The sequence below is a fragment of the Bombina bombina genome, chromosome 9 (assembly GCF_027579735.1).
Source record: "Bombina bombina isolate aBomBom1 chromosome 9, aBomBom1.pri, whole genome shotgun sequence".
NCBI lineage: Eukaryota > Metazoa > Chordata > Amphibia > Anura > Bombinatoridae > Bombina > Bombina bombina.
Window position 1 is genome coordinate 234,540,575 of NC_069507.1, and position 24,217 is coordinate 234,564,791.

A 24,217-nucleotide genomic window follows, 5' to 3' on the forward strand; every position below is an offset into this window, starting at 1 on the left:
TTTAAATGTTACCATACTGACCCTTGCTTTTGTTTAAACATCATAAAGGTATTAAACACAAAGGTAAAGTACTACAGAACACAAGAGCTCAACTCACCTTAATAGCCTGCCCTATCTATAGTACCCACCCTGGGTGCAGCCTTTTTTTGTACAGTCTGAACCTTTAACATAACAGATCTTTCTTGCAGTATATCAGTCTGATCCCATCCAGGCTATTCTTTTCTTAACAAAGGTTTTTTACAGCTCACCCATACCTACATTTCGGTATATGTTAGTCTAATCTGTTGAGGTGCGTCTATATTCCACTACGCACAGTGAGCAAGAAGTCCAACTCTGGGTGCCCCCCGTTGCTCTTATGGAGAAAAATAACCAATGTCCTTAAAGGGACATGAAACCCCAAAATTTTCTTTCATGATTCAGATAGAGAATACATTTTTAAACAACTTTCCAATATACTACTTTTATTTAATTTGCTTCCTTCCCTTGTTATCCTTTACTGAAATGTTATCTAGGAAAGCTCAGGAGCATCAAAGAACCTAGTTTATAGCTGCTGATTGGCTGCTGCATATTTATACTCATTGTCATTGGCTCACTCATGTGTTCAGTTAGAAACCAGTAGTGCATTGCTGCTCCTTCAACAAATGATACCAAGAGAATGAAACAAATTAGATAATAGAAGTAAATTAGAAAGTTGTTTAAAATTGCATTCTCTATCTGAATCATGAAAGAAATGTTTTGGGGTTTCATGTCCCTTTAAGCATTATTCAGATTAGTTATCTCATCATTGTCTGCTTTTTGCCACAGTAATCAAACACTGCTGATACACTTTTTGTTATGTGCATCTATTTCCATCAAGGCTATCATCTCAAGGTAATCTTTGTCTCTTTGTTTCAGGCTGTGATGAGGAATACATCTACATGAACAAAGTGCCAGTTCCTGACAAAAACCAAACACAGGCAAATGGGATTACAGGTATTTGCACCAATATGACAATAATGATATGTTCTCAACTAAATAAGATCTGTGTGAGAGCAACATTACAGTAATGTTACATATCAAATAAAAAGTAATGTTACATATCAAATAAAAAGTAATGTAATGTTACATATCAAATAAAAAGTAATGTTACATATCAAATAAAAAGTAATGTTACATATCAAATAAAAAGTAATGTTACATATCAAATAAAAAGTAATGTTACATATCAAATAAAAAGTAATGTTACATATCAAATAAAAAGTAATGTTACATATCAAATAAAAAGTAATGTTACATATCAAATAAAAAGTAAAACTCACACTAGGGTAATTCTGCTGTTTATATGCTTTATAATTCATTTTACACATAATGCTCTGTTATGTCATTAAAGCAATTCTCAAGTTTTTAACCAACGAATGATCTAAAGATTACAAAGTAAATTGTAGATTATATTCCAGTGTAAAATCGAATTGATACTGAGTTGTCTTTGTCTGCTGACTTGCTATAGTTAGGGCCAGTGTTCTAGGTTTGCCACCTTTTGCCCAGAAAATTCCTGGACACTTGTTAAATGGGTGTGGAGAGGGTGTGTCTTGGGGCGTGACTTGGGGCGTGACTTCTCACGGTCTCAAATTCATTATGAAACCAATTTATATATATATAACATAGAATTCTAAGCCAAATAATTTAAACATAATTAAGCCCAAAAAAGAAAAAGATGGCCATACCAAATACCAAGATAAAACAGCAGACACAGCCAAGTATTACTCACAGTTTCTCTGTGGCTGCACTGCTGCACTTGTTGACTCAGGACCGGGGCAAGGGCTCCAGGATTCTTGCCAAAGGCAGCTGCTGCTGCAGAGGACCTACAGACGGAGGTGACCCTGACTACACAAAGATAACTGGCACTGTCCATGTGTCGGCATGCAGCCCGCTGCCACCGCACCTGATGGTCCCTCTGCCACTCTCAGCAGGATGTGACGACTCCCCTCCTCGACCTTCTTCCCCTCCCACTGTCCCACACCATCCTCTGTCTCTCCTCCAGACTCCACCTACCCAGTATTTTAGTAACCCCGGGCTAAGAGCTCCCTTGTTCAGCTAATTTTTTCTAAAATCTGTGCTCACTGCTGCTTGCTGCGCCAAGGGAGATCTTAGCTCGGGGCATTTGAGGGTAGTTCCGGGACACGGGACACAGAGTGTCAGACCGGGACTGTCCCGGTGATACCGGGGCGGGTGGCAATCCTACAGTGTTCCCTCTAAGGCTAATTTTGTGTCACCCAGCAGTGAAACAGTTAATAAGAGAACCATTAAAAATATATATATATTTATAACTAACAATACAAAATAAAAAAACAACTATATTTAATTATAAATTTAAATAATGCAATCTAATAATAATAATAATCCTATGATATGGAATTTTACCAACAAGTGGAAAATATGGCCGCCGCCAGCAGCATTTGGCTCTTTTCTGAGCTGGATTTCTCTGCGCGAAAGTGTGACACACAAAGATCTGTGATAATCCAGATCTTTGCATGTTGTACTTTCACAAGAAGAAATCTGACTCCGAAAAAAAAAAGAATGCTGCTGGTGCCGGTCATATTCAGCTGGTGGTGGTAGTTATTTTCAGCTGCTGGTGGTGGTCATATTCAGCCACTGGTGGTAGTCATTTTCAGCTGCTGGTGGTGGTCATATTCAGCTGCTGGTGGTAGTCATTTTCAGCCGCTGGTGGTGGTCATATTCCGCCGCTGGTGGTGGTCATATTCAGCTGCTGGTGGTAGTCATTTTCAGCCACTGGTGGTGGTCATATTCAGCCGCTGGTTGTGGTAATTTTCAGCCGCTGGCGGTGGTCATATTCAGCCGCAGGTGGTGGTCATTTTCAGCTGCTGGTGGTGGTCATAGTCAGTCGCTGGTGGTGGTCATTTTCAGCCACTGGCGGTGGTCATATTCAGTCGCTGGTCGTGGTCATTTTCAGCCGCTGGCGGTGGTCATATTCAGCCACTGGTGGTGGACATTTTCAGCCGCTGGCGATGGTCATTTTCAGTCGCTGGCGGTGGTCATATTCAGTCGCTGGCGGTGGTCATTTTCAGCCGCTGGCAGTGGTCATATTCAGCATTCATTGCTTCCCAAAAGCAACAAATGTACGTCCCTAATAAAAATTATAAAATATAAAATATTTAATTAAAGCATTATTAATTATACAGTATAATATTTCATTTATAATATAATCTGATTAAAAACTAAATAAAACATTATTATTCCTTTTTAAAACAAACTATTATATTTCATGTTGATAGATAAATATGGGTTTCAGCTGGCTATTGTCATTTTACAAACATTTTTTTACTGTGTAAAACAATTTAAAACCAAGAATATGCTGTATAACCAATCAGAAAACAGTTTTTGGATTAGAGGTTGGTTAAAATTGGCTTGTTTCAAATTTAGCCAGTTAGTTCTGTTTTTTAAAGCTCAGATTTAAGTGGACTTGGCTAAAAATGTTCTTATTCAAATAATATAAATAAATTAATAAATAAATATAACTATATATATGTGTGTGTATTTGTGTATGTGTGTGTGAGTGTTTGTGTGCATATGTGTGTATGTGTATATGTGTATATGTGTATGTGTGTGTATGTGTGTGAGTGTATATGTGTGTGTGTGTGACTGTGTGTGTGTATATGTGTGTGTGTGTGTGTGTATGTGTGTGAGTGTGTATGTGTGTGTATATGTGTGAGTGTTTGTGTGCATATGTGTGTATGTGTATATGTGTATATGTGTATGTGTGTGAGTGTATATGTGGGTGTGTGTGACTGTGTGTGTGTATATGTGTGTGTGTGTGTGTATGTGTGTGAGTGTGTATGTGTGTGTATATGTGTGAGTGTTTGTGTGCATATGTGTGTATGTGTATATGTGTATATGTGTATGTGTGTGAGTGTATATGTGGGTGTGTGTGACTGTGTGTGTGTATATGTGTGTGTGTGTGTGTGTGTGTATGTGTGTGAGTGTATATGTGTGTGTGTGTGTATATGTGTGTGTGTGTGTATATGTGTGTGTGTGTATGTGTGTGAGTGTGTATGTGTGTTTATGTGTATATGTGTGTTTGTGTGTAAATTTAAGATCTATTTAATTTGTAACAATTAAACGGAAAAATAATTTTAACAACACACATATTTTCCTAAAATGAGCAAACATAAATATTGGATCTGCCAATATGGAGGGACAAACTGTGAAATATTAAACCATTTAAATCAAACTATGTTAACCAGCTATTTTTCCTTAAACATAATTCATCTTTTAATCTGCTACTTGAAGGAAAACTCCTTTTCAAAGAAATGTGACAAGCATGTGATATATTGATCCCTGAGGAAAACAGACATACCAAAAGTATGGTTTCCTGTACAAAGGCTGCTAAAAGCAAATTGTATTTCAGAATGTTGCAGTGCTACAAATTGAACTGAAATGTATCAAACCAAAAAAAGAGGGTAAGGCTTGGCTTAGCCATTTTGCCCTTTCTGGAAGCCAAGTGGGTTATTATATCTAATCATAACCCAAACCCTGCAACACTGTAATTCACAGGATAAGAGCTGTAACATTTGCAGCATTGTAGCATTTGTACTGCAATGTTTTCAATAATGTTACATCTACATATCTATATATAACTTGAGAAATATAAATCCTTAATTATGCTGTACTGTAACCACAAACATATATACAGAATAAATTCTCTTGTCCACTTAATCAACAATAACCTGGTTAAATACTGTGTAGGCAATATTGTTATATGAGAAAAACAAATTTGTATCCTATCCAATACCCAAAGCTCTTCAGCAATATTGAAGTTTTTCAAATCTAAGTAAACACATTAAAGCAATTGTAAAGTTTAATGAATTACTGCCCGGTATCTAAAAATATCCTTAAAAACAGGGGCACTTTAAGTTATTAAACTTTACAATGACGCTTCTTTTTTAAAATACAATTGCGTTATGGAAAACAGATCGCTGATCCTCCGCCCGCATCTCTTACTGTATTGAGCAGATTGATGACAAATCCGGCTTCCTCTAATCGTTGCATTCCCCCTTCAGTATCCAGCCTGTGGGCCACGCTATAATTGGAGGATGCTAGATTCGTCATCAATCTGCTAACTACAGTAGAAGATGTGCGTGGAGGATTGGCGGTCTGTTTTCCATAACGCAAAGTTAAGTATTTTAAAAAAGAAGCATCATTGTAAAGTTTAATTAATAAAGTGCCCCTGTTTTTAAGATTATTTTTAGATACCAGGCAGTAATTCCTTAAACTTTACAATCACTTTAAGTGGAGTCTCCATTGGTGGTGGTAAATTTGAGACAAAATGCGTTAAAGGGATAGAAAGGTCAACAATGAAATGTGACTGGGTGCATTTAAAAGTGATATATAAGCATTTTTGCAATGTACTTTCATTAACAAAAAATCTTCTAGTTAGAGGTTATTACTGTTTTCCAGTGGCATACGCACATATGCTGTGAGGGCCCATGCACCGGTATTCAAACACCATGCTTACTCAGAGATATGGCTGTGGCGTATATTGCTTCTAATTATGTAATTTGTGTCATGCAAGTTGTTGCTAACTCTCTGAGAAGGTTTGATGTTTTTATACTAGCGCACAGGCAGCTGTTGCTTCCAATAGAAGCTGCACCATACGCCTTATGTTACCTACTGCCAGAACGCTCCCGTGCTGGTAACTTGAAGCCGCATCTGCTTGAAGTAGAACTGTGGGCTACGCTCTTTGTGCTGCTTAAACAGTGAATCTGCTTCACCGTAGAGATTCACTGTTTTCTGCAGAGACAACATCGGCACATCTGTCTTTTTTTTTTCTCTCAGCGAGTAAGCAGCGCAAAGAGCGTAGCAAACTACACTTGCACAGTTCTACTTCAAGCAGATGCGGCTTTAAGTTATCAAATAAACTGAAAGAACCAAAGAGTGCTAATTAAAGCCCAAGTGTAACTGTATTGGATAGAATAATACACTAATATGTTATAAGTGCATAAAAGAATTCATAAAAAATTCATTCATTCAAAATTCATAAAAAATTCATAAGATAATTCAGAACTCAGGCATCCGCAGAAACTTAACCACAAAGGCCAAAGTTACCAAAAATAACGTATTAATAGATAAATTTGTCTAAAGGTGCTAGATAAAAGCCCAATTAGAATAGATAAAAGAATAATGTGGCATAAGATAAGAAAAATATACATTTAATACAATAAAAAACAATAGTTAAGGTCGACCTTCTAACACATAATACATAACAAACAAATCATAAATTCATATATTGACACACAGTAAATGTACAATAAAAGTAACAATAAGTTAAGCTAAAAAGCAACACAAGTCAATATTTGGCTTTTAGAGCCGTAAAAGAAGCTGTTGTATCCAATTGATCGGACTGATCGTGAATATCACACTCCGGTGAAGCTGTTCCTTGATTTGTATATCGATACTTGCATACCGTGTTTAATCCTCCTGTGAGAAAGGAGAAATCCTCTTAGGGCAGTATCATAAGAAGTTAAGGAAAGACAACAATCTGTACTCACAGTATAAAACTGCTGCATTCAGCGTGTTATTAAGACATTGTTATGTCCCTCCTTCAGTCAGCTGTATATTAACTCATTGTAATGAAGTCCACACATCAGACAGTAACAAATACTTATAACTCCGAAGTTAGTATATGACTCGATGGCCGCAAAAGAACAAACAATCGATGATGGAACCGACAGACGTGCCTCAGCACAAATTAAGAAGCGCCACAGGAAACAAGTCCACTAACTGAGTTGTATCTAACAGGTGTGCTCCGATGTGGAGTCACAAGAGCAACGCGTTTCAAAAATATCTTTTACAAGAGCTTGAAAATATATTTTTGAAACGCGTTGCTCTTGTGACTCCACATCGGAGCACACCTGTTAGATACAACTCAGTTAGTGGACTTGTTTCCTGTGGCGCTTCTTAACTTGTGCTGAGGCACTTCTGTTGGTTTCAGTTAGTTGTGTATGACTGGACCGTCGATTCTTTGTTCTTTTGCGGCCATCGAGTCATATACTAACTTCGGAGTTATAAGTATTTGTTACTGTCTGATGTGTGGCCTTCATTACGATCAGTTAATATACAGCTGACTGAAGGAGGGACATAACGATGTCTTAATAACACGCTGATATTGACTTGTGTTGCCTTTTAGCTTAACTTATTGTTACTTTTATTGTACATTTACTGTGTGTCAATATATGAATTTATGATTTGTTTGTTATGTATTATGTGTTAAAAGGTCGACCTTAACTATTGTTTTTTATTGTATTAAATTTATATTTTTCTTATCTTATGCCACATTATTCTTTTATCTATTCTAATTGGGCTTTTATCTAGCACCTTTAGACAAATTTATCTATTAATACGTTATTTTTGGTAACTTTGGCCTTTGTGGTTAAGTTTCTGCGGATGCCTAAGTTCTGAATTATCTTATGAATTTTTTTTAAATTTTGAATGAATTAATTTTTTATGAATTCTTTTATGTACTTATAACGTATTAGTGTATTATTCTATCCAATACAGTTACACTTTGACTTTAATTAGCGCTCTTTGTTTCTTTCAGTTTATTTTATATCTTTGTTCTAGTAAGGATTTAAGAGATCTTTATTTACCTTTTGGAGTGTGTGTGAAAGTTTAATTTTGGCGCGGGTTTTCTTTTTATTTATTTTTATTTTTCTGGCTTTAAGTTATCAGCACTGGCGCGTGCTGGCAGTAGGTAACATAGGGCGTATGGTGAAGCTCCTATTGGATGCAACAGCTGTCTGTCAAACTGCAGCATAGAAGCAGGGAACAGAGCCACATAGAAAGGGGTATAACAATAGATATAGTGTGTGTGTAACAGAAATACTAGCATCAATATGCATATATTTAAAAGTGCTTTCATACTATGTAAATTGAGTTTACCATCACTTTAATTGTGCGCTGGGAAGGTGAATGCAATACATTATCTGATGTGCTCACTTTAATCCTACTGTTTACATTGACATCCCTGGAACAAATTTTAAGCCTTGTCAATTCTCAATGGAACAAGGCAAGGCTGTCCTTTATGACCTATTTTTTTTTAAATGAGTGTTAGGACCATTTCATTATAAAACACATAGCCATAAAGTGGAGACTTCTATTGTCGAAGTGACTTCATTTTCTTTGTATCCTTTGTTAAAGAAGTAACAATGCACTAATGAGAGCTAGCTGAACACATCGGGTGAACCAGTAACAAGAGGCAAATATGTGCAGCCTCAATCACTAGCTACTTCCCAAGTGCATTGCTGTTCCTGAGCCTACCTAAATATGCTTATCAACAAAAGATACAAAGAGTACAAAGCAATATAAGTAATTTAATTGCATGCTCTATCGAAATCATGAAAGTTTATTTTTGATTGTCCCTTCAACCATTCACTTATTATTCTGACATCACAAACAATAAAATGTAAATAAATAAATATAATTTGTCAGGAGACTGTAGCCAGGATGTGCAGGTCAACTCGGTTTATTTATGAACCAAATAAAATTAAAAGAATAAAGTGGTTTTATTAAGCATTATTTTGGTGTATTGATATTTGCATGTAGTGGCCCTTATAGTTATAAAATATTTAAATCCCATAATTCTATGCAAGAAATAACAGTAGATAAATGCTTATTGGTGCTAATTGTTTTTATCCAACATATAAGTGAAAGTTTCAATCCCTGTTCTTTGTCCTTAGATAATCATTTTGACTACCCATGCAAGGACTCGCTAACTAATGGATCAACAGGACAATTTTCTTCACCGCCTCAGAAAAGTCTTCCAGACTTGCCACCACCAAAAATTGTAAGACACTATTAATTAATAACTTGTTTTAAAAAAGTTACATTGTTGATAGAATCATATTGTGTAGCTATGGCAACCTGAAGCCTTTTATGGGCTAAATTCAGTAAAACCAATTTGTCAAATACAAAAAAAAAACTTGCTGCAAAATTAAACTCTGAAATGCTGAAATTCATATAGAATTGTGTCACATCTGTGAGTTGTGAATTGGAGATTAAAATAAAGGGAGCAGCGGACACCTCAAAAGCCACGTTCAAAACCTTAAAGGGACATTATACACTCATTTTTTCTTTGCATAAATGTTTTGTAGATGATCTATTTATATAGTCCATAAAGTTTTGTTTTTTTAAATTAATGTATAGTTTTGCTTATTTTTAAATAACATTGCTCTGATTTTCAGACTCCTAACCAAGCCCCAAAGTTTTATGTGAATACCATCAGCTACCTTCTCCAGCTTGCTCCTGTTTGTGTAAAGGGTCTTTTCATATGCAAAAGAAGGGGGAGGGGGGGAGTGTCTTATTTGCCACTTGCAGTGGGCTTTCCAGCTACATTTTCAACAGAGCCAAACTGACAGCTTCTAAGTAAGTTTTTAAACAGTTTTATACTGGATTTTTATATCAGTATCTGTGCATATTATTCTTTATAGTAGTGTCTATTACATGCAGTTATATGAAAATGAGTGTATACTGTCCCTTTAAAGGGACACTGAACCCAAATATTTTCTTTTGTGATTCAGATAGAACATGCCATTTTAAACTTTCTAATTTACTCCTATTATCAAATTTTCCTCAATCTTTTGGTATCTTTATTTGAAAAGCAAGAATGTAAGTTTAGAAGCCGGCCCATTTTTGGTGAACAACCAAGGTTGTTCTTGCAGATTGGTGGATAAATTCACCCACCAATAAACAAGTCCTGTCCGGGGATTCTGAACCAAAAATTGTCTGGCTCCATAGCTTAGATGCCTTCTTTTTTAAATAAAGATAGCAAGAGAATGAAGATAATTGATAATAGGAGTAAATTAGAAAGTTGCTTAAAATTACATGCTCTATCTGAATCATGAAAGAAACAATTTGGGTTTGGGGAAAGACCAAACAAATTATTTAAAGAAACAATCTCTCTATAAAACAGTTCATGTTAACGTACTAAATAAGAGCACTTAACAACTGATAAAACAAACAAATAAAACAAGATTAAAATGACACGACCACGCCAGCTTTCAAATATTGAGACACAACCACAATACAAGTTATATCACAGAGGTAATAGAGTCCTTATAAATCCCACATGCTGGGCCACAGCTGAAGGATGCTGAGGAACTCAAATAGGCATCCTTTCAAGACACCTTTCATGCTATCAAGCGAGACTACTTAACCATAACAAAACATAGGAATATTTCACAATTACAAACATTTGCATAAACTGTTCTGCAAGCGTTTATCCTATCTGTTGCAATTGTAATTATTGTTTTTCCGCATTGCTAGCAGTTGGCATTTGATGAGTAAGGTATCATGGGCATATCCTGCAACTTTAGTTAAAGAGACACTACATTCAAAATTAAACTTTCATGATTTAGATAGAGCATACACACTTTATGAGGCACAAGCTTATACTGAGCATGTGCAAGAGTTCACAGTGTATACGTAAATCAGTCTGTGATTGGCTGATGCATGTCACATGATAAAGGATGCCAGCAAATTGAAGTCAATTTTGAAATTTGTCAAAAAACAAAATCTACTGCTTACTTAAAATTTAGACTAAGTTCCATTGCGTTGTCTTTTTATTATACATGCGTTGATTATGCAATAGAACTGTATTTAATGGTCATTTAAAGTGATATATTAATATGCCTAATAGCATAAACACCAACTAACTAAACTATGTAAAATATAAGGTAAAGCAATTCTCACTAAGTTTCATACATAGTTATCTCACCTTTATAAGAGTCCCGTTGGCAATATCAAGACATCTATGAATCTAGCTTATTCTGTATACAAGGGTTATTTCTTGTATATTTCCTTCTATTTGCTGTTTTTTTTTTAACTTTTTTGTCTTTTTTTGTTACACTGCGCACTTGGCTTTCAGTTATTTATTTTTCTTCCTCTTCTGGTTGATAGTAATTTAATTACAGAGACAGCTTCCTGACACATGGTTAAATCAGTATTACATTAAGTATTGTACATTTACAACAGAAATAGAACAAGCAATTGATTCATTTATGGCTTGTGCTAAAATGAGTGCTCTCTGCAAAACGTCCATTATCCACTTAAAATACAGCACCAGGTCTTACAAAGAGCTATATTTAGTTTATATGAATTTCGGCAAAATAAGAGAAAAAAAAGCTTTTTTTTCATTTAAGATTTAATTTTCCAGTTGACAATTTATTATTATTATTGTTATTATTTATTAATTACATTTTTTGTTTATTTATTTATTTGTATAGTTCCTCCAAATTCCATCACACAGTATGTTTGTATTATATTTATTATGTCATAAAACTAATGTTTATATTTAAAGGGACACTGTACCCAAAAAATTTCTTTCGTGATTCACATTGAGCATGAAATTTTAAGCAACTTTCTAATATACTCTTATTATCACGTTTTCTTCATTCTCTTGGTATCTTTATTTGAAAGGCAAGAATGTAAGTTTAGATGCCGGCCCATTTGTGGTGAACAACCTGGGTTGTCCTTGCTGATTGGTGGATAAATTCATCCATCAATAAAAAAGTGCTGTCCAGAGTACTGAAACAAAAAAAAAAGCTTAGATGCCTTCTTTTTCAAATAATGATAGCAAGAGAACGAAGAAAAATTGATAATAGGAGTAAATTAGAAAGTTGCTTAAAATTGCATGCTCTTTCTGAATTACAAAAGAAAAAATTTGGGTACAGTGTCCCTTTAACCCCTTAATGACCGGACCATTTTTCAATTTTCTTACCCTTAATGACAATGGCTATTTTTACATTTCTGCTGTGTTTGTGTTTAGCTGTAATTTTCCTCTTACTCATTTACTGTACCCACACATATTATATACCGTTTTTCTCGCCATTAAATGGACTTTCTAAAGATACCATTATTTTCATCATGTCTTATAATTTACTACAAAAAAAATAATAAAATATGAGGAAAAAATGGAAAAAAACACACTTTTCTAACTTTGACCCCCAAAATCTGTTACACATCTACAATCACCAAAAAACACCCATGCTAAATAGTTTCTAAATGTTGTCCTGAGTTTAGAAATACCCAATGTTTACATGTTCTTAGCTTTTTTTGCAAGTTATAGGGCCATAAATACAAGTAGCACTTCGCTATTTCCAAACCACTTTTTTTCAAAATTAGCGCTAGTTACATTGGAACCCTGATATCTGTCAGGAATACCTGAATATCCCTTGACATGTATATATTTTTTGTTAGAAGACAACCCAAAGTATTGATCTAGGCACATTTTGGTATATTTTATGCCACCATTTCACCGCCAAATGCGAGCAAATAAAAAAAAAAACTTTACATTTTTCACAATTTTAGGTTTCTCACTGAAATTATTTACAAACAGCTTGTGCTATTATGGCACAAATTGTTGTAAAAGCTTCTTTGGGATCCCCTTTGTTCAGAAATAGCAGACTTATATGGCTTTGGCACTGATTTTTGGTAATTAGAAGGCCGCTAAATGCTGCTGCGCACCACACGTAAATTATGCCCAGCAGTGAAGGGGTTAATTGGGTAGGTTGTAGGGAGCTTGCAGGGTTAATTTTAGCTTTAGGGTAGAGATCAGCCTCCCACCTGACACATCCCACACCCTGATCCCTCCCAAACAGCTCTCTTCCCTCCCCCACCCCACAAATGTCCCCGCCATCTTAAGTACTGGCAGAAAGTCTGCCAGTACTAAATAAAAGGAGTTTTTTGTTTTTTTTATAAAAAAAATAAAATATTTTAGCTGTGATGGACTCCTGCCTTAGCCCCAACCTCCATGATCCCCCCCCCCCCCCCAGCTCTCTAACCCTCTCCCCTATCTAATTGCGGCCATCTTGGGTACTGGCAGCTGTCTGCCAGTACCCAATTTGCCCCAAAAACAAGTGTTTTTTGTTCTTTTGCTTTTTTTTATTTTTTCTGTAGTGTAGCAGCCCTCCACAATACCCCTATCCCCCTCCCCCTCCCAGATCCTTTTATATTATTTTTAAAAAAAATATTTTCCCCCCCCTCTTCCCTCCTCATTGGTGTCAGCGTCAGTGCCAGCTAATGCGCGATCGAGCAACCCGCGCACGCGCGCCCCCGCACGCTCCCGGCACCCGGCGTGCACATTGCACTTCAAGGAAACGGATGCCGGGTAGCGATGGGCCGCCCACCCGCCTCCCTGTTACGCTCCCACCCACCAACGAACCGGCACCATCGCTACCGGTGCAGAGAGGGCCACAGAGTGGCTCTCTCTGCATCGGAGTCTTCTAAATGGTATTGCAGGATGCCTCCATATGGAGGCATCACTGCAATACCCTGAGAGCTGCTGGAAGCGATTGCGATCGCTTCCAGCACTCTCTTAGACAACTGACGTACCAGGTACGTCCATTGTCATTAACTGTTAGTTAATGCATGACGTACCTGGTACGTCAGTTGTCATTAAGGGGTTAAGGTTAATTCTGTGCACTGAGAGGTGAATGGTTACAAGCGAGTTGGAGAGTGACTCGTAACTCATGGATGTGATTAGGTTTAGGTACAAATCTTTTTGAATTTTGCAATTTTCTAGTTCGGGTGCTGCATATTAAAATACATTTCACATTAAAGGTTTATTGAATCCAGGCTATTGAATGTAATAATTAAAGGGCCATAATTGACAAAAAATTACATTCTCTCATTCATAGAGCATGTCATTTTAAGACTATTGACCCTGCACTACTGTATGTTTAACCCCAAAAAGAAGTTAAACACACAGTAGAAGTACGACTGTTGGTCCTGAGCAGAAACCGCAGCTGATCCAATCAGCAGCACTAGTCGCATGACTCAACGGTGTAACTAGCTATGCTGATTGGTTCAGTTCCGGATTCCGTTTAGGACAAGCAGTGCTCTACGAGTCCCGAGTAGTACTTCTAATGTGTGTTTAACTCTTTTGCAGGGGTTAAACACATAGTAGCGCAGGGTTGCTGATCTTAAAATGACACACCCTAACACATTAGAGCAAGTCATTTTTTACTATTATAGCCCTTCAAGTTTCAAGTGAGGCAAAGCGACTTAATTGTAGCTGCATTTTAAAAAATAGGTCACTTCATTTATTTAATGTTGTTTCAAAACTATTTGCTAAATAATTACAATGCAATAAACCAAAACCAATTTTTGAATGAATTAAAGAGAACTTAGACTCATAGAAAACATATGCAATCTACTGTATTATTAAAATACAAAAAAATATATATTTCTGCAGGTAAAATCTTTGTACATTAAACCAGAACGGTGTAAGTTTTCAGTTTTGTGTGACCAGCAACAAACAATATAAATATTTCACAAACTAATCACAATTAGTATTAGTAAGCAGAATTTTTTTCTTTGTATGGAATTGGGTTGCGGATCTCAGATCTCTCTCTGGGTTGCAGTTTAACACTAAGAAGCTGTAATGTAGGAGGCGATCTGCTCAAACCGTGGGAAAGCCAGATTCAAAGTTTCTTGCTTGTTTCATGGAACTAATAAAAAGGAATGTGCAGTTGAGAAAATCCTACAGAAAAAAGACAGGGCATTTCCTGTTCCTAAAAGCTGGATATTGGTGTTGGTGCAGTCAGAAAACTCTCTGTACGATGTAATTGTTTTCACTTGTAAATACAAATATACGTAGTTGCCCTATAAATACATATCAGTTAATCAGTTCACTTGTAAATACAAATATACGTAGTTGCCCTATAAATACATATCAGTTAATCAGTTCACTTGTAAATACAAATATACGTAGTTGCCCTATAAATACATATCAGTTAATCAGTTCACTTGTAAATACAAATATACTTAGTTGCCCTATAAATACATATCAGTTAATCAGTTCACTTGTAAATACAAATATACGTAGTTGCCCTATAAATACATATCAGTTAATCAGTTCACTTGTAAATACAAATATACGTAGTTGCCCTATAAATACATATCAGTTAATCAGTTCACTTGTAAATACAAATATACGTAGTTGCCCTATAAATACATATCCGTTAATCAGTTCACTTGTAAATACAAATATACGTAGTTGCCCTATAAATACATATCAGTTAATCAGTTCACTTGTAAATACAAATATACGTAGTTGCCCTATAAATACATATCAGTTAATCAGTTCACTTGTAAATACAAATATACGTAGTTGCCCTATAAATACATATCCGTTAATCAGTTCACTTGTAAATACAAATATACGTAGTTGCCCTATAAATACATATCCGTTAATCAGTTCACTTGTAAATAAAAATATACGTAGTTGCCCTATAAATACATATCCGTTAATCAGTTCACTTGTAAATACAAATATACGTAGTTGCCCTATAAATACATATCAGTTAATCAGTTCACTTGTAAATACAAATATACGTAGTTGCCCTATAAATACATATCAGTTAATCAGTTCACTTGTGAATACAAATATACGTAGTTGCCCTATAAATACATATCAGTTAATCAGTTCACTTGTAAATACAAATATACGTAGTTGCCCTATAAATACATATCAGTTAATCAGTTCACTTGTAAATACAAATATACGTAGTTGCCCTATAAATACATATCAGTTAATCAGTTCACTTGTAAATACAAATATGCATAGTTGCCCTATAAATACATATCAGTTAATCAGTTATATAGAAAAGTGCTTTAGACCTCCTTGTCCTCACAGACCCAGAAGCCTAGACATAAATCCACACACATAGAATATGAGTGAACCAGCTGTTGAGAAGATAGACACTGTGTGTTGCAGTAGGGGAGGTAGAGGAATTTGTGTTGAAAGGGAAAGTGAGTAAATAAAAATGATCAGAAAAGCCAAAATGGTTCCTCAGTTATAGGTTGTAACAAATCTATTTTAAAGGGACATTACAGTATTTGAAGAAAAAAAAATCTATATACATAATACATGTTTTATAAGCATTTTAACCCCTTCCCACTCTGACTTATTTGTCTACATCGGAACTTAATTTCCAATGTAAACAAATAAGTTAAAAAGTGAAATCATGCGTTTGTTCATTCGATCGCATGATTTCAATGATGTGATTGTGTCTGGGGGGAGTGCCTATGAGGCTAGGCATTCCCTCCTGCCCGTGATCCCATTCAGGGAACCCCTTTGGCTTCAGTACAGCCAAAAGGCTATGAAGTTCTATGCCGTCCTAAGGGTGTCAAAGCCCAGTGTGGTTAGGACGGCATAGGACGTCATAAGGGTGCGAAGGAGTTAAACTGTCCTTTTGTTCAAAAACTGTGAATTGCTTTGCCGTCAAGGGACACAAACAATGAAAGGCCTCTTGAGTATGTTTATCTAATGGCTAAAAAGCTTCGGCACTGATATAGTAATCTCTGTAAAATATGCTGTAGAGTCTACACTATCCTCTCAGAATAGAAAAGAGAGTTCAATTACAAGAAAAGCAGACAAAGCAAATAAAATTACATAGCGATTTTTATTTTATTTATTGTGCATAATTAAACATTTATTGTAAACTACATATTGAATTTGAAGTCCTTAGCTAGGCTGCTGTGTGTAGTAAACTTTGTATCCTAAATATTCTTCTGACTGGAATCTCAAATCCACTGGCTGCTAAAGAAAATGTATCGTAGGAAAGTAACAGACAATCTATTGAAGAAATGCAAGATTTGTTTCAAAGGAACATGAAAATCAAAATTACACTTTCATGGTTCAGACAGTGCATGCAATTTTAAGAGACATTTCACTTTATTACTTATGTTATCAAAGTTACTTCATTCTCTTGGTATCCTTTGTTGAAAAGCATACCTAGGTAGACACATATATACCTCTTGTCATTGGCTTAGATATGTGTTCTGACTATAACTATGTGTCAAGTACTATATATATGTACAGGTAATAGCACATTACTAAAATGCTCTAACACAATAGAACAATTTCATTTTTGCACATTTAGGCTCTTTTACATTTTTTGTTAGATGTTATGCTGATCTTACATTTGGGGCCAATTTACATGAGCGATCTTGCAGCCAAGAGTTAAGACCACTGCTTCTTAACCCACTACGCCACCTGTTATGTGGCGTATCTCAATCCCAGGGGATTTTTCCAATTGGCTGCGCGCAAGCAAGGGGCGACATTGCACACTAGCCGTAGTGTGTAATGATTAATGCGGGGACACAATTCCGGGTGGACAGGGGCGAAGATGTACCCTGTGGGTGTGGATTTTGTGTTATGCCCTTTGTCTATTGTCCTAGGGGGAGCTGTGACACTTTGGGGTTAATACCTTTGCAGGTAATACACAAATCATTTCTAAGAATGTAGCATTGTATTGTCAAGCAGAACTAGCAATAAACTATTATTAATACAATAGCTTGATAGCTCATATGATATTGCAAAAGGTTGGAGATTTGCTTCTTCATGCTGTGAAATTAAAAGTATGTATGGAATTACAGGCATCATTCCAAAAATCTGTGTGGGAAGAGGATTATAATGAGAAAATAGGGGTTACATTTTTTTTCTTTTGCACATTGAGAATTTGAATCCTAGCTCAGGTCTTTGCTGTATAGCCAACTATGTTAGGGAAAGTCTATGCAGAGCCTGTCCTTAATTATTTACAGAGTTTTAAATACAATAGATTAGCAAATCCTGAATAAAATATTATGGTGTACCACTTGTTTGGCACTTTCCAGTTTGAAATAAATTATACGTTTACTTCATCAAATGTTATTGACGTTAGCGTACATTTTATTATTTAGTTAGTTGCCAGACAGGGTTGGAAAGAATTGCACAGGGAATGGGATATGCTGCAGAACAGTTTGGCGGTTAGGGGTTCATTTGAATTAAATTGTGTATGGTTTGTATTGTGCATTATTTTCTACTAGTCCTAAAGCCAGTGTACACGGGCCATTTTTTGCAGTACAGCGGTCCCACCACTTGCTCTCTCTCTATCCCCCCTCTCTTTTGCTCTCTCTTTCTCCCCTCTCTTTTGCTATCTCTTTCTCCCCTCTCTTTTGCTCTCTCTCTCTCCTCTCTTTTACTCTCTCTCTCCCCCCCCCCCCCCTCTCTTTTACTCTCTCTGTCTCCCCCCTCTCTTTTGCTCACTTTCCCCCTCTCTCTTTTGCTCTCTCTCTTCCCCCTCTCTTTTGCTCTCTCTCTCCCCCCTCTCTTTTGCTCTCTCTCTCCCCCTCTCTTTTGCTCTCTCTCTCCCCCCTCTCTTTTGCTCTCTCTTCCCCCTCTCTTTTGCTCTCTCTTTCCCCCTCTCTTTTGCTCTCTCTCTCCCCCGTCTCTTTTGCGCTCTCTCTCCCCCTCTATTTTGCTCTCTCTCCCCCTCTCTTTTGTGCTCTCTCCCCCTCTCTTTTGCGCTCTCTCCCCCTCTCTTTTGTGCTCTCTCCCTCCTCTCTTTTGTGCACTCTCCCCCCTCTCTTTTGCTGTCTCTCTACCCCCTCTCTTTTGCTGTCTCTCTCCCCCCCTCTCTTTTGCTCTCTCTCTCCCCCTCTCTTTTGCTCTCCCCCCTCTCTTTTTTGCTCTCTCTCTCTCCCCCCCCTCTCTTTTACTCTCTCTGTCTCCCCCCTCTCTTTTCCTCACTTTCCCCCTCTCTCTTTTGCTCTCTCTCTTCCCCCTCTCTTTTGCTCTCTCTCTCCCCCCTCTCTTTTGCTCTCTCTCTCCCCCTCTCTTTTGCTCTCTCTCTCCCCCCTCTCTTTTGCTCTCTCTTCCCCCTCTCTTTTGCTCTGTCTTTCCCCCTCTCTTTTGCTCTCTCTCTCCCCCGTCTCTTTTGCGCTCTCTCTCCCCCTCTATTTTGCTCTCTCTCCCCCTCTCTTTTGTGCTCTCTCCCCCTCTCTTTTGCGCTCTCTCCCCCTCTCTTTTGTGCACTCTCCCTCCTCTCTTTTGTGCACTCTCCCCCCTCTCTTTTGCTGTCTCTCTACCCCCTCTCTTTTGCTGTCTCTCTCCCCCCCTCTCTTTTGCTCTCTCTCTCCCCCTCTCTTTTGCTCTCCCCCCTCTCTTTTTTGCTCTCTCTCTCTCTCCCCCCCTCTCTTTTACTCTCTCTGTCTCCCCCCTCTCTTTTGCTCACTTCCCCCTCTCTCTTTTGCTCTCTCTCTTCCCCCTCTCTTTTGCTCTCTCTCTCCCCCCTCTCTTTTACTCTCTCTCTCCCCCTCTCTTTTGCTCTCTCTCTCCCCCCTCTCTTTTGCTCTCTCTTCCCCCTCTCTTTTTCTCTCTCTTTCCCCCTCTCTTTTGCTCTCTCTCTCCCCCGTCTCTTTTGCGCTCTCTCTCCCCCTCTATTTTGCTCTCTCTCCCCCTCTCTTTTGTGCTCTCTCCCCCTCTCTTTTGCGCTCTCTCCCCCTCTCTTTTGTGCACTCTCCCTCCTCTCTTTTGTGCACTCTCCCCCCTCTCTTTTGCTGTCTCTCTACCCCCTCTCTTTTGCTGTCTCTCTCCCCCCTTCTCTTTTGCTCTCTCTCTCCCCCTCTCTTTTGCTCTCCCCCCTCTCTTTTTTGCTCTCTCTCCCCCCTCTCTTTTGTGCTCTCTCTCCCCCTCTCTTTTGCTCTCTCTCCCACTCTCTTTTGTGCTTTCTCCCCCTCTCTTTTGCGTTCTCTCCCCCTCCCTTTTGTGCACTCTCCCTCCTCTCTTTTGTGCACTCTCTCCCTCTCTTTTGTGTATTCTACCCCCGTTTCTTTTGTGCTCTCTCCCCCCTCTCTTTTGTGCTCTCTCCCCCCTCTCTTTTGTGCACTCTCCCCCCTCTCTTTTGTGCTCTCTCCCCCCTCTCTTTTGCTGTCTCTCTACCCCCTCTCTTTTGCTGTCTCTCTCCCCCCTCTCTTTTGCTCTCTCTCTCCCCCTCTCTTTTGCTCTCTCTCCCCCCTCTCTTTTGCTCTCTCTCTCCCCCCTCTCTTTTGCTCTCTCTTCCCCCTCTCTTTTGCTCTCTCTCTCCCCCTCTCTTTAGCTCTCTCTCTCCCCTCTCTTATGTGCTCTCTCCCCCCTCTCTTTTGTGCACTCTCCCCCCTCTCTTTTGTGCTCTCTCCCCCCTCTCTTTTGCTGTCTCTCTACCCCCTCTCTTTTGCTGTCTCTCTCCCCCCTCTCTTTTGCTCTCTCTCCCCCTCTCTTTTGCTCTCTCTCCCCCCTCTCTTTTGCTCTCTCCCCCCCCCCTCTCTTTTGCTCTCTCTTCCCCCTCTCTTTTGCTCTCTCTCTCCCCCTCTCTTTAGCTCTCTCTCTCCCCCCTCTCTTATGCTCTCTCTCCCCCACTCTTTTGCACTCTCTCCCCCTCTCTTTTGTGCTCTCTCTCCCTCTCTTTTGCACTCTCTCCCCTCTCTTTTGTGCACTCTACCCCCTCTCTTTTGTGCACTCTCCCCCCTCTCTTTTGTGCACTCTCCCCCCTCTCTTTTGTGCTTTCTCCCCCCTCTCTTTTGCTGTCTCTCTCCCCCCTCTCTTTTGCTGTCTCTCTCCCCCCTCTCTTTTGCTGTCTCTCTCCCCCCTCTCTTTTGCTGTCTCTCTCCCCTCTCTTTTGCTGTCTCTCTCCCCCTCTCTTTTGCTGTCTCTCTCCCCTCTCTTTTGCTGTCTCTATCCCTCCTCTCTTTTGCTGTCTTTCTCCCCCCTCTCTTTTGCTGTCTCTCTACCCCTCTCTTTTGCTGTCTCTCTCCCCCCTCTCTTTTGCTGTCTCTTTTGCTGTCTCTTTCCCCCCTCTCTTTTGCTGTCTCTCTCCCCCTCTCTCTTTTGCTGTCTCTCTTTCCCTCTCTCTATCCCCCCTCTTCTGCTCTCTCTATCCCCCCTCTTTAGAGCTCTCTGTCTCTTAGCAGCCGGCCCTGGTATCTGGCCCCGCCCGCCCGGCACGTCATGCCTGGCCCCGCCCACATCACGTCCGCCCCGTCCACACCACGTCCGGCCCCGCCCACGTTGCAACCGCCCACGCCCACGTCGCACCCGCCCGGCCACGCCCACCCCACCACACCACTCCAGGTTAGTTGGAAGGCCAGGTGTGTTTGTCCTCGTGCGCAGTCTCTACTGCGCATGACAGCTTTGGACAAACACACTTGGCCTTTTATTATATAGGATAGTGGCATCATGTAAAAAATAAATGTAAAAATTAATATTGAAAATTAAAGGGCAATTATAGTAAAAAAAATCAAACTACACAGTAATACATTAAGAGCATGTCATTGTAAGACTAGGAACACTTTAAATTTGCAGCTTGTTAAAGGGACATTAAACACAATTTTTTTCTTTCAGGATTCAGATAGAGCAGCAATTTTAAGCAACTTTCTAATTTACTCCTATTATCAAATTTTCTTCATTATCTTGATATCTTTATTTAAAAAAGGAAGGAGCTGGCCCAGTTTTGGTTCAGGACCCTTGGTAGCGCTTGCTGATTGGTGGCTGCATTTAAACACCAATAAGCAAGCACTACCCAGGTGATGAACCAAAAATGGGCCGGCTTCTAAGCTTACATTCTTGCTTTTTCAAATAAAGATACCAAGAGTACAAAGAAAAAATGATAATAGGAGTAAATTAGAACGTTGCTTAAGATTGCATGGTCTATCTGAATCATGAAAAAAAAAACGTGTTTCATGTCCCTTTAAAGAGGCACTAAAGTAAAAATTAGACTTTCATGATTCTAATAGAGCATTCAGTTTTAAACAACTTTCTAATTTAACTTCTACTATCATACTGCGCAGTCTTTTTATATGCACACTTCCTGGGGCACCGGCTACTACTGAGCATGAGCAAGAGTTCACAGTGTATATGTATATGAATCTGTGGTTGGCTGATGGCTGTCACATGATACAAGGAGACAGCAAATTGAAATACATTTTTAAATTTGTCAAAAAAATTACCACTCATTTAAAATTTAGAGTAAGCTTTGCTGCATTGCGTTTTTTAATATTGGTCCTTAAACATGGTAAACAGTGCTCTTTAAAGGGACAGTTTAGTTTAAATTAGACTTTCATGAGTCAGATAGGACATGCAATTTTAGACAACTTTCCAATTTACATTTATCATCAAATTTGCTTTGTTCTCTTGGTTTTCTTGTTGAAAGCTAAACCTAGGTAGGCTCATATGCTAATTTCTAAGCCCTTGAAGGCTGCCTCTTATCTCTTATCATTTGACAGTTGTTCACAGTTAGACAGTGCTACTTCATGTGTGCCATATAGGTAGCATTGTTCTCACTCCCATGTGGTTACCTAGGAGTCAGCACTGATTGGTCATTAACCCTGCAACATGCTACATAGTAATTGATCTATCTTTTAAAAAAAAAAAACAATTCTGGAGTAGACTGTCCCTTTAAAACACATGTTAGGCCTTTTTAGAGATGCTATCCCTTTAATTCTACAGTCATATTGATCACACAGATTTGCATTTTCTAGTCTATACGATATTATACATATTGGTTTGATACATGATCTCTCTGAGCACCTCTAGGTTTTCAGGCCTGTAGCATGCAGCAACAGATGGATATAGTGACCGAATATGAGAATGAGATGGTAATAGCGAATATATCATTACGTTTTGTATTTTGTAAGAGTTGCTGTGCTGTTTGGGAATCATGCCATGTAACGCTATTTCCTTCCAGAGGTTTGAGACTTTTCCTGAATGTTTCTATGGGAAAACAATCTACTTTTGCTTGTCTTGGCGGCCATGTTCGCTTGTCCCTGGAGATCTGTATCATGTGATGCATACATCATGGAATTATCTCTCTGAGGATATCTCAATGGGTTTCTTTTAAACAATATTACAAATTAACATCTGCTGGAACTATGTGTTTTCCAGGACGAGTGTAGCATTATTATTATTATTATTATTATTATTTTTGTGCTTCAAGACATTTCTTGAAATGTAAAAGGACAATAAATGTGATATATTTAACCTAATAGATAAATAGTAATTGCCTTTAATTATAAATCTTTAAATTATATTCATATTTCTTGTTTTAAGTTAAAGATATAGGGGCATATGTATATAGCTCTGTATGGAGCTTGATGCCCCGTGTTTCTGGCGAGCCTGCAGGCTCACAAAGACCGCTGCTCCATAACCTGTCCGCCTGCTCTGAGTTGGCGGACAGACATCGCCGGAAATCAACCCGATCGAGTACGATCGGGTTGATTGACACCCCCCTGCTTGCGGCTGATTTGCTGCGAGTCTGCAGGGGGCGGAGTTGCACCAGCAGCTCTTGTGAGCTGCTGGGGCAATGCTGAATACGGCGAGCGTATTGCTCGCCATATTCAGCGAGACCTTGATAAATATGCCCCATAGTAAATACCTTGATTTTGTTATATAAAATATATAACAACTTATCACCTTTACATGTAATTCAGCTTTGATTTTTTTTCTCTAATTCTAATAACTTGAAATGCACCTGCTGACTTCTCAAGGCTTATCCTGTCACATATCTATCCTTAATTGCCCTTAACTGGAAACAACTGCAAAACAATGCATTTAAACTAACATTATGACCATAGTTAGCCATAGGGCCGAATTATCAAATGACGGGCGGACATGATTCGCCGTAGCGAATCATGTCCGTCAGACATAACTAAATTTCGACAGCATACGCTTTCGGCATTTAACATTGCACAAGCAGTTCTGGTGAACTGCTTGTGCAATGCCGCCCCTGCAGATTTGTGGCAAATCGGCTGCTACCAGGGGGTGTCAAACAACCCGATCGTATCCCATTGGGTTGATTGCTGCAGACAAGTTAAGGAGCAGGGGTCTTAAGACCGCTGCTTCTTAACTGCTGTTTCCAGCGAGCCTAAAGGCTCGCGTGGAAACAGGGTGATTAGGGGCCATCCGGCCCTTGTTAAATCAGCTCATTGGTGTCTGTAGATGAAAACCCAGATTGGCTCCTCCAAATAAGGCAAATAGCGGGTGTAGTTAAGCTAAAGAAAAACAATTGCAATAATAAAAAGGATGTTCATTTGCTTTAAAAAAGATGAGGCTTGGCTGGTATATTATTCTATAGCAGCACTACAGAAATGTCTTTAAGTACGTATTTACTGTCCCTTTAAGTACGTATTTACTGTCCCTTTAAAAATGTACCTTATAACTAGACATATAAAAGCATACTCCGCCTCGCCCAGTGTTTATCCCTATATTCTACAGGACATTTGTTGTTTAAAACAGACAATATGAATATAATTTAAAGAGCCATAAGTAATCACAGCTCCTAGGCATTTTGCAGAACCATTAGGCATGAGATTAAATGATCAAAACTGATTGTAAGATGGCAGTGGAAGAGGAGAATTAAAGGGATATGAA

The 24,217-nt window shown here is 38.5% G+C and overlaps 1 protein-coding gene across 1 annotated transcript in view; it reads left to right on the top strand.

Annotated features, from left to right (window-relative positions):
- AFAP1L2 (actin filament associated protein 1 like 2) overlaps nt 1-24,217 on the top strand; it is a 297,831-nt gene that overhangs the window by 173,293 nt on the left and 100,321 nt on the right. The window contains 2 exon segments of the mRNA XM_053692693.1: nt 895-972; nt 8,733-8,839. Of these exon segments, the coding sequence (XP_053548668.1) occupies nt 895-972; nt 8,733-8,839 (185 nt within the window).